Here is a 12,083-nt window from a genome sequence, read left to right as displayed (position 1 = left end):
ATATACTCATGTTTCAAGTTCTAGTTTCCTAGTTTGTATTACCAAACCTATATGCGTATGTATGTGTGTGTGTGTATATGCATGCACGCACACACATATGTTGACACACCAACATACAGTGGTCAAGGTGTCCCACTGCAAGGCACCTTGGCTAAGTGTCTTCTACAATAGCCCTGGGCCAACAAACCCTTGAGAGTAGATTTGGTAGATGGAAACTGAGAGAAGCCCATTGTGTGTGTATATAATATATATATACACATACACACTTAAGTGGAGTAACTTTGTCTTGATATCATGTGATGGTTGTAAACAAGCATAACCATTGTACAAGTGGTGTTGTTCATCTCCAGTCTTCTGTAAAAAGATATGCCTAGCCATGGAAGTATATTACTTTGCTCGGAAACAAGCAAGAGAAGAGCATCCAGCCACAGGAAATCTGATGGTGATGACAATGGTGGTGATGATGATAATGATAATGAAGATGGCATACACACATTTTTAAACTCCATGTGCCTTACTGCTGTGGCCATGTGGGTGAACATATTACAATCCTTAGTTTAGATATGAAGGTTCCTAGTTCAAATCTGAGCAAGTTCTATGTACACAAAGAAGATCCCATACCTCCTGAGGATCATAGAACAAACAAAATCAAAGGAGTATCAATGTAACTATTTTTTTTAATGGTTCATCTCAAAATATGAAGTTAATAGTATGTAAAATCATAATCTAATTGACAAGAATTCATCTCAGAAATTTAGGCAGTAAGTTATTTTAGTACCAACCCTCTCGTTTCCTCTCGTACTAAAGATTACTCCTAAGCTTGGTATTTATTCTATTGGTCTCTTTTGCCAAACTATCAAGTTACAAGGATGTAAACAAACCAATACCTGTTGTCAGGTGGTGGTGAGGGAAAACACTAAGACACACATGCATGCACATGCACGCATATGCGCACACATACACACACAGACACACTCTCACATATGTCAGGCTTCTTTCAGTTTCCATCTACCAAACCCACTCACAAGGTTTAGATTGATCTGAGGCTATAACAGAAGACACTTGCCCAAGTTGCTACACACCTTCTCACCACAGAACCGCACCTGTACCTATAATGTTTTATATATTTTCATTAGATTTATGTACTATTCATTTTCTAATTAAATAATTAACAGACATTTTTAATTTTATACCCACCACCCCACCGTGTTTGATCTTGGCAGCAGAAAGACAAAGAGTTTGAAATAAAAATGTCCCCACCCTTCTTCTTAGTTAACTTGTTTTGATTCTGTAAAACATTGAAATGAATCAGATGTGGTTGTTTAACCCTTATTGGACACATCCCTGAACTTGAGTTTTTATTTATTTCTTTTCTCATTACTTATTCTAAGACTACATCTAGTGAGCCCTTCCATTATCAAGATGATAAGGTTCCTTTTTTAACCCATTAGCATTTAGACTGGCCATATCTGGCCCAAATATTCTACTTGATTTATGTTGAAAGTGGCCAGATCTGGCCTCTCACACCCACCCTACAATGTAATTCTAAAAATAAACACGTAAATAGCACCATTTGAGCGTGATCGTTACCAATGTCGCCTTCCTGGCACGTGAAAAGACATTCGAGCGAGTTCATTGCCAGTACCACTGGACTGGCTCTTATGCGGGTGGCACATAAAATACACCATTTCGAGTGTGGCCGTTGCCAGTACCTCCTGACTGGCCTTCGTGCCGGTGGCATGTAAAAGCACCCACTACAATCTTGGAGTGGTTGGTGTTAGGAAGGGCATCCAGCTGTAGAAACTCTGCCAGATCAGATTGGAACCTGATGCAGCCATCTGGTTCACCAGTCCTCAGTCAAATCGTCCAACCCATGCTAGCATGGCAAGCAGACGTTAAACGACGGTGACGATGATAATGATGATGAAACAATCACGTCATTGAAATTCCAAAGCTATGAGACAATGTATGATTAATTCATAAAACAATGTGAACGCATAAGCATTGCATCTGGCAGGTTAATGTGAACACTAAACGGTTAAGAGCCGAAGGAGATTCATAACCTACGTTCAGCAGCAGCAGGAGAGATAGTAGTTGTAAAGAAAAAAAGGACACCCTTTCAAAGTAACACGTATAGGATTATCAAAACACAAGCAAACAACATAACAAACAAACATTCAAAAAAGAAAGATAGAAAATAAACACTCTCTCAATTATCAGTGAAATCAATAATAAAAATACACAGCTGTAAAAAGAATGGAAAGCAAGATAAATACTGCTGAGGTTTAACATTAAAAAAAAAGTGTTTGAAATAAAAATACATCTGAAATAAGAGAACCTTGCTAAATTGTAAAGAATCCATCATTCCAACAATTCTCAGAACAAAATTAACAGTTCAACACTAATCCCAAACAATTCTGTGAAGAACTACAAAAAATAAAATAGAAACTAATGCAGCACTAACAGAATAGGAGTAATTTTGAGAGTGAGTGATAGATAGCAAAGGAATCGGCTTGGTGGTGTTTTCCTAACCATCATTATTATTATTATTATCCTCATCATCATTTCAACATCCACTTTTCCATGCTAGTTTATTGAGGGTGATTTGCTATGGTCAGACACCCTTTCTGCCACCAGCCCTTACTTGTTTCCAAGCAGGTTGATATTGCCCCATGGCCAGACATGTTTTCACAAAATACTGGAAATGAATAACACTTGTATACAACAATCACATGTACATACATGCATGTGTGTGTGTATACATACTAGGCCTGATCAAAAAGCATCAGGGGTGGTGCTATAAAAAGAAAACAACACACATACCAATTCACTGTTTAATCTTCTTTGAAGTAGCCCCCTTCTGAAGACACACACTTTATACAGCATTGTTTCCATTGCTGGAAGCATTCCTGGGACTCCACTTCTGAGACAGTGAGCAGCTGTCCCGTCACATACTCTTTGATTTTCTCAGCATCATGAGATCTTGTCCCTTTCAAGCAAGATTTGATTTCTTTTAGAAAGATTCTTTGCCGTATTAACCTTCAAGCTGTGTCTCTTTCCATGTACACACACACACACATTTTCTCTGCATGGTCACTGATGGAACTCCTGTCATGTGGTGAGAGGACCACACTCTACACACTTTACATCCAAGCACTGGCATAAAAACTAGAAGTGAGAATGTTATAACTTAGTATGCATACATGACACAGTTCAAGGTCAGTCTATACCAAGCAGTTTCACTCTGTGTACTTTAGCACCATTACCATAGCAACAGTTCTGATACTTTTTAATCAGAGCTCGTGTGTGTGTGTGTGTGTGTGTGTGTGTGTGTGTGTGTGTGTGTGTGTGTGTGTGTGTGTGTGTGTGTGTGTGCGCGTGTGTGTGTGCGTGTGTGTGTGCGTGTGTGTGCGCGTATTCTCTTACTTATTTCAGTCAATCTGACAGTGGCCATGCTGGAGCACCACCTCAAAGGAATTTTTTCTATAGTCGAAGCAATCAACTCCAGGACTTACTCTTTATAAGCCTAGTAGTTATTCTATCAGTCTCTTTTGCTGAACTGTTCTTACAGGGATGTAAACACACCAACATCAGTTGTCAAGTAATTGTGGGAGGGACAAACACAGGCACAAAGGCACGCACACACACATACATACATATATATATACAACAGGCTTCTTTCAGTTTCTGTGTGCCAAATCCACTCACAAGGCTTTGGTCAGGTCAAGGCTATAGTAGAAGACACTTGCCCAAGGTGCCACACAGTGGGACTTAACCAAGAACCATGTGGTTGAGAAGCAAGATTCTTACCACACAGCCACACCATATATATATATATATATATATATATATATATATATATATATATATATATATATATATGATGGGTGTCTTTTAGTGTCCCTCTACCAAATTCACTCACTAGGCTTTAGTCGACCAGGATCTACAGTAGAAGATACTTCCCCAAGATGCTACACATTGGACTGGACCAGAAACAATGTGGTTGAGAAGCAAACTTGCTAATCATACACCCACACCTCCAAAATGGATGAGATTACTCAACGCAAGAAAGGCATTAACAAAATGAATGTAGGATTTTTAATGTTTGATCTTCGTACTTTTGTTATGCAGTGTGAACTCTTGCGACCAATTCTTTTGCAGATGTAACCTTTTTGATTTTTAAATGGACAGTCTTTCCTGAAATGTATGCCCCCATATTCATAACATGGATTAAGACATGGCGCACTTTTCTGCTGTACTTTTTCTGGTCAGCATATCAGGATTTTTAAGGAACCTTCTTCTTGAATTTTTTCTAAATCATGTTTCAGTTTTACCATCTTTTGGCATTCTTCTGCCATGGACTGTAAGGTTAGGTATTGGTTTGCTTGTTCCAATTTAGAAAGAATTCTTGCCTGAATTTCTGTATCTTCACTTGCTGTAAGGCCTTGTACAAAAATAAGACACTTGAACATTTTAGGTGTAAGTTCTTTGTGTTTACAACTTTCACACATCCTCTTGACTGTTCCTGTATATGTGATGAAATCATCATTCCCTTTTTTCATTATATTCCAACACTCCATTTGAATGTTAAATAGAGAAGTGTTATCACTGAATATGTTAGACAGTAATTCTATTTTTTCTTTAAAACAAATTTCATTGATCTTTTTAGGCAATACAAAATTACAGTAATGTTTATGCTCTAACAGAGTTAATTTTCACAATAACAATTTCACTTTTTGTTCATCCGACCAAGATTTGCAATCTTGCTTGAAAAATTTCCTTGTAACTTTTGTAGTACAATGCAAAGGTTATACCCTCCTCTGGGTTATAACTGAATTCATTAATCGAGTTCGAAACACTGTCTGGCGAAAACAAACTTACCTCATTTTTGGACTTCTTTGAATATTGCTCCAATAATTGTTGTTATAGTTGTTGCTGTAATAGTTGCTTCTGCAACTCCTGTTGCTACTCTTGTTGTTGGTTTTGCAACTGTACTATGGAAGTTAATAGGTCTTCCATTATTTAACGAGTTGTATCATGAACAAATTGTTAAGTAACCTATGCGAGCTTTGGAACCCTCATAGCCAGCTTTTGTAATATAATTTCTTATGTACAATAAATAAGATAACCAGACAACAGTAGAGACAATGTAACGAACTAAACAAATTTCTTTACAAACCAACTATCAATATTCCTTGTGAACTAACCAACCGACACCTTCTGATTTCACTGCAAACTAACATGAACTTCACTCAACTCCGAACTCTGAACTCACATGGATCGTTACTATTTATACTTTATTCAGACCAGTCTATCTCTCACAACAGGGTGTCATAACTCTCATCACAATACCCTCAAAGCTACAAACTCATTAACACATTACCTGCATTTCTACAGCATACAATGTTTTAACTGTAATGATATACCGCAGAATAAATGAACTTCTGGCAGGAAAACAAAGTATTCTCAGAAGAACAGACTGGTTTCTATAAAGGTTCATATGGTTTTAAGATCAATATATGATCAGCAAAGCTATAAAGGAAACTTTAGAAAGTGAAAGAAGACATGGAATACATTGACTACCAGGAGGCTTTTGTAAATACCCTCTACACATGGATCCTAGAAATATGAGTCATGTGTAAACCAGCACCAATAAGGAAAAAAGAAACGCAAAAAAATGAAGCATACCATGATTAAATGACGGACACTTCTATTGCAGGTCAACATTTATAAAACAACTGTGATCCATGCATCAATATTTAATTTAATTATACAAACCCATGTCATTGATCACTTTGTGTTATTTCCATTAGCTATTTTAATTTTTAATTTTGCTAAAACACACACACACACAAAACACCCAGCTTTCTATTTCTTATTTGACACTTTATTCATATGGTCATCTACATTTGGTGTGTGTGTGTGTGTGTGTGTGTGTGTGTGTGTGTGTGTGTGTGTGTGTGTGTGTGTGTGTCTAAGCACAAGCATGCAATGGGTCAGCCTTCCCAGTTCTCTTTAAATTATACCCATGTGGGAGTCTTCATCTCAACACCACAAAGTAACTAAACAAAAGCCCACAAGCGAACCACCATGTAGTTACTCAACTTGCTAGAAATAGCAGCCAAATCTTCTTTAAATTACACACTGCCATTTCAGATAAGAAAAAAAAAGGTTACATTAAATAATGTAATCCTATACACACTTAAAACCAATGGCAGGGTCACAAACAAAATGCTTTTGATGGTAGTCCTGCTGCATCAAGGATGACTTGACCACAACAAAAAATACTCATTATATAGTTCCCTTGCTGCTTACTACAGTGACCTGTACTTCATCATAATGCCTATTTACCATTTGGTAGATTGAGAATTTGAGTTTAGAAAAGACACAGTACTGGTCACTACCATACTATGGTGATGACAGAAGCGATTGATATAGGGATAGTTGTGAACATATCTAACACTGGCCTATATCCAGAAATGGACTTTATCTCAGCATCACTATGCTAACCAAATTTCTGTTGGTTGTATACAACAGTGAACTGTGGCAAAACTTCAAAGACAAGCACAAGTAACACATTATTAAAAAAAAAAATAATGGTTATAATCAATTTAATCATTCTCAGTACGTAGAGCTGCTACTAATTTCAACCATCATTTTCCACCCTGTATATCCTCTGCTAACAGAATAAGAACAAGAGATAAGGAGTTATACTCCAGAAGATGAGGAACTTGGCCTGTAATCTGGGTCAGCAACATCTATATCATTTGGAAAATTAGAATATGTCACTTCAAAGTGAGATTAATAATTTCAATGTGAGAGCATATTACTTCCAAGTGATAGTAGCAAATTCTAAGGAAGGAAATGACACTTCAAAGGAAGACTAGTGATTTCAAAGAGAGGATATATCACTTCAAAATTAAATCAGGAATTTCAAAATGAGCATGTCACCTCATAGTGGGGATAGTAATTTCAAAGTGAGACCACATTACTTCTCAGTGAGATTAATAATTTCAAAACAAGCACATTTCAACTTAAACTTACTTGACTTGATTAACTAAGAATAACATATCATAATTCAGGAAGATGTAGCAAGGAAACTTTTATCAATTGGAGAATAAGATGCTATATCATAAATAAAACAAAATTAAAAACACCAACGTTTTAATCACAGGATGTCAGCCATGTATATTGTAGTGACAAAAGTTATTTCCCCTGTATAGTAGTGACAAGAGTTATTTCCCCCTATATAGATTGTCCTGATCTGGAATTGGGCTACAAAGTATTTTGATAACTAACTTCATAGGCATTCTTTCAAATGAAGACTGTAAACAAACTAATTTTAGATTCTTTGAAAATAGAAAAACAAGAACCACATATAAGTGATTGTTACATTTCAAAATTCATGGGCAGATTCATACTGTTGACATTACACTGTTCCAACGTTATATTCTATTGTTCAATAAATCTTTTCCTACTAATCTCACTTTGCAGTTGCTATTCACACTTTGAAAAGGCCAAGTCTCATTTTGAAAATATTAATTTCTCTTCGAAGTGATGCGTGCTCACAATTAGAAATACTGTAGTCAATAGAAGAGTTTTAATAAGTTCATTTGTCTCAAGACATGAAGAATCTGACATTTCATGCCATACTCTTCATATGAGGCAGGGAGGTGATGTTAACATAGGCAGACTGAGCTACTGGGTACTAAATTTACTGCTGAATGATGTAGGGCATCACTTATAGTAAGATACAAAGTATGAAACCAGCAGCTTAGTAGGTAAGTCGGCATTCCATGAAACTGTAACAAAATCTAAATCAAAACATTCCTATAAAAGATGGAACATATGAGACAAATTTATCCACTCACCTGTATTAAACACATGTTTTCCATTTCTTGGAAATAATCTGTTGCATAATCCCAAACATCTTGCAAATGTTTGTTGGAATCGAAAATATTTCGAAGACTTTGTCCGTTGGGATGTCGGATCTAAAAGGAGAAGGTTTCTCTGATGTATAAAACAAAGTAAACAAACCAACAGACATGCATCAATTACAAACCACACAGACTTGAATTCATCAATATAAAACTAAACACATCATAACATGGAATTAAGGCAGATTTTCTATCGTCAGATGCCCTTACTCTCAGTGACCTTCACCTGTTTCCAAGGAAGGTAATAATACAACAAATGACTATACTCAGAAATAGGGATGTGTCCTGTTACTTGTAGAATTTGGGAAGGTGAGCTTAGACTGGTTGGTCATGTTGCTTGGTTTTCTAAATAGGATCAAGTACTCCCTGTTCTCTTCTCTGAGGTGCAGGCATGGCTGTCTGATAAGAAGTTTGTTTCTCAACCACATGATTCCAGGTTCACTCGCACAGTATGACACCATGAGCAAGTATCTTCTACTATAATCTCAGACCAACTTAAACCATGTGTTTGTCCCCCACTTGACAACTGGCATTAGTGTGATTATATCCCCATAACTTAGCAGTTCAGTAAAAGAAGCTGATAGAATAAATATTAGGCTCAAAACAAAATAAGTACTAGGATTCATTCATTTCACTAAAAATTCTTCAAGGTGGTATATATATATATATATATATATATATATATATATATATATATATTGGGTCATCTCATAAATAATGCAGCTTTTCAATTGTATGAACTAAAAGTCAGAGGGGGACAGGATAAACTACCTGCATCAACTTGCAATAAAAGCAGGTAGTAATTTTAACTTGTTATTATTCTTAGTGCAAGCTTTGAAGAGTGCAGTTTGATTTAAATAGTTATTTTTTCAAAGCTATAATGGAAGTGACAAAGGAGCATATTCAGCATATTTTGCTCTATGAGTTCAATAATGGCAACAATGCAACGGAAAGTGCAAGGAATATTAATGCAATATATGGGGATCGGACAATAAGCATGAGCCAGTGTCAACAGTAGTTCCAGAAATTCTGAGCCAAAAACTACAGCCTAGAAGACAAGCCTCATCCTGGAAGATCTGTAGAACAAAATCCCATTATAACTGTTGAGGAATTAGCAGAGAAGCTTGGATTTGGTCATTCATTGACACCAGCGCTAGAAGAAAAACAATCATCTTTCGTTTCAAGATGAAAGGTGTTCTTCCATCAGGATAATGCTCAGCCACATACAGCGAGGATGACATTCAAAGGTAGATGCAGTTTGAATGGAAAATGATGCCCCACCAACCATATTTGCTGGACATTGCTCTATCTGATTATCATTTATTCCACAGTCTTCAAAATCATTTGGATGGAAAAAATATGAATTCTGTACACGAAGTTAGAACAGTACTGTAGGAGTATTTTTCATCACGGATAAGTGAATTTTGGAAGAGGGGCCTTGCAAGTCTACCAGATAGATTGAGGAGCATTGTAGAGATTGAAGGAGAGTATATTTTAAAATATAAAAACAACTTTGTTTATCTTAATTTATCCCAGACTTGCATTAGTTTATTCCATGTGTTTGGCCATTGAGGACACTCGAAAATATGCACAGCTAAGCTAAGAATTTCTCTTGTTTTTTATCGCCTCATTCATTCAAACTCATCTATTCTCTAAAATACTTCTTTCTTGTTTGCTCTACCCCTTAAAATGACCTTTTGTGTCAGTGGTTTCGAAATCACAACCAATACCGGAAATCTCTTTCCAGTTGCTCTTTCCCTCTCTCCTCTTATAATGGTAATCTTACCACCCTCTCCTTCCTCTCTGGACTAACTAAACCAGATAGCAGCCCACTTACCCTCTTTTTTTTAAATATTTATATCTTATTTCTTTATTGCCCACAAGGGGCTAAGCATAAAGGGGACAAACAAGGACAGACAAAAGGATTAAGTCAATTACATCAACCCCCAGTGCCTACCAAATGAACAGAAGGATCATTCTTATGATGTTCTTCTGCAGGCTACCTCAAAGACAAGTCACAATGATCTCATCTTTGTGGCTGGTTGCTCTTAAATACAAAGACCCTCCCTGGGGAAGTATGTACCCTCCAACATAGACAAGTTATTAGTGACTTTAGACTCGAGATCAAAAGGATGCCAAAAAGCAGACCAATCTGGAAAAGAAGGACTTGGAAGTTTAAGAACCCTTCACATGGTCAGAGATTTAGGGATATCCTTACTGAGAAAACTGATGACAAGGAGGAGGAGATCCAGTCCTGTGACATAGAAGGCAGCTGGGAATTCCTGTGAGAGAGCTTGCTGAGTGCCACAGACCAAATCTGTGGCTGGGGCAAAGTCCCTTCCAGACCTAGGGTAACATGGTGGTGGAACAATATTGTAGACAGGGACATTAGAGCAAAGAAACAGGCTTAGAAGGCCTGGAAGAGTGGGGGTAGTAGGATAATGTATCAGATAGCCAAAAGGGAAGCTAGGAGACAGATATATATAGTCAAGGAAGTAGGAGAAAAGAAGTTTGCCAATGTTCAGCAATGTGAGGATCAAAGAAAGGCAGTATTTCGGATAGCAAGACAGTGTGTGAGAGAAAACTGTGATGTCATAAAAGAGAAATGTGTCCACATAGATGATGGTTCCCTTGCGTTTAATGATTCTGCAAAGAAAGAGGCTTGGAGATGTCATTATGAAAGACTACTGAATGTGGAGAATGAATGGGAGGAGGAGAGTCTGCCAAAGGTTGACCCAATTGAAGGACCAGCTACCCAAATCGATAGTACCCTGGTCGATAAAGCAATTAAGGATATGAAAACAGGGAAAGCACTTGGACCATCAGGAATCACCGCTGAGATGCTTAAAATACCAGGCAGTGTGGGTTATGGTCTTGACACTCACATCGTAAATCAGGTAGTTCATGAAGGAGTCATACCCAATGACTGGTGTAGCAGCACCATAGTCAACTGCTACAAGAATAAAGGTGATGCTTTAGACAGAAATAACTATCATCATCATCATCATCATCGTTTAACGTCCGCTTTCCATGCTAGCATGGGTTGGACGATTTGACTGAGGACTGGTGAAACCGGATGGCAACACCAGGCTCCAGTCTAATTTGGCAGAGTTTCTACAGCTGGATGCCCTTCCTAACGCCAACCACTCAGTCACAGTTTTCTCTCACACACTGTCTTGCTATCCGAAATACTGCCTTTCTTTGATCCTCACATTGCTGAACATTGGCAAACTTCTTTTCTCCTACTTCCTTGACTATATATATCTGTCTCCTAGCTTCCCTTTTGGCTATCTGATACATTATCCTACTACCCCCACTCTTCCAGGCCTTCTAAGCCTGTTTCTTTGCTCTAATGTCCCTGTCTACTATAGGGGTATCAAATTATTCGATCAGGTGATGAAAGTTACAGAGAAGGTCATAGCCCAACTAATTAGGGAGAGAGTTATATTTCTGGTAAGGCAACTGTAGGAGAAATATCTAACCAAAGATAAACCTCTGTACTTGGTTTTTGTTGACTTGGAGAAAACCTTTCACAGGGTCCCCCGATCCCTTATCTGATGATCAATGCAGAAACTGAGGATACATGAGTGGTTGGCAAGCCCTGTACAGGGATACTGTCAGTAAGGTGAGGGTTGGCAACAAGTATAGTGAAGAATTCCGAGTAGAAGTAGGGGTTCACCAAGGATCAGTCCTCAGACCCCTCTTATTCATTATAGTCCTCCAGGTAATAACAGACGAGTTCAAGACAGGCTGCCCCTGGGAGCTCCTCTATGCTGATGACCTTGCCCTAATAGCTGAGTCATTGCCAGAACTAGAGACAAAGTTTAGGGTGTGGATGCAAGGTCTAGAATAAAAGGGCCTTAGAGTCAACCTAGCAAAAACCAAAGTCTTAGTAAGTAGGAAGGCTTTCAAACCACAATCTCCTTCAGGTAGATGGCCCTGCTAGATCTGTAGAAAATGCATAGGTAGAAACTCCATACAAAGTACTCGGTGTAAGTTATGGACACATAAAAGGTGCAGCAATATTAAACAAAGGTTAACTGGGAAAATAGTTTTTGTGTGGCAGATGCACAGGGGCAATAAACACTGAAGATGTACAGACAACAGATTCCATTACATGCCAGGGGAAGAAACTAGAAGTAGACA

General features: G+C 37.7%; 1 protein-coding gene across 1 annotated transcript in view; it reads right to left on the bottom strand.

Annotated features, from left to right (window-relative positions):
- LOC106872789 (uncharacterized) overlaps positions 1-12,083 on the bottom strand; it is a 423,364-nt gene that overhangs the window by 152,565 nt on the left and 258,716 nt on the right. The window contains exon 6 of the mRNA XM_052969923.1: positions 7,872-7,991. Coding sequence (XP_052825883.1) covers positions 7,872-7,991 — 120 coding nt within the window. The remainder of the gene's footprint in view (positions 1-7,871; positions 7,992-12,083) is intronic.

This window comes from Octopus bimaculoides, chromosome 1, assembly GCF_001194135.2.
Source record: "Octopus bimaculoides isolate UCB-OBI-ISO-001 chromosome 1, ASM119413v2, whole genome shotgun sequence".
In the NCBI taxonomy this organism is placed as follows: Eukaryota; Metazoa; Mollusca; class Cephalopoda; order Octopoda; family Octopodidae; genus Octopus; species Octopus bimaculoides.
This window is presented reverse-complemented; position numbering and strand designations above follow the sequence as displayed.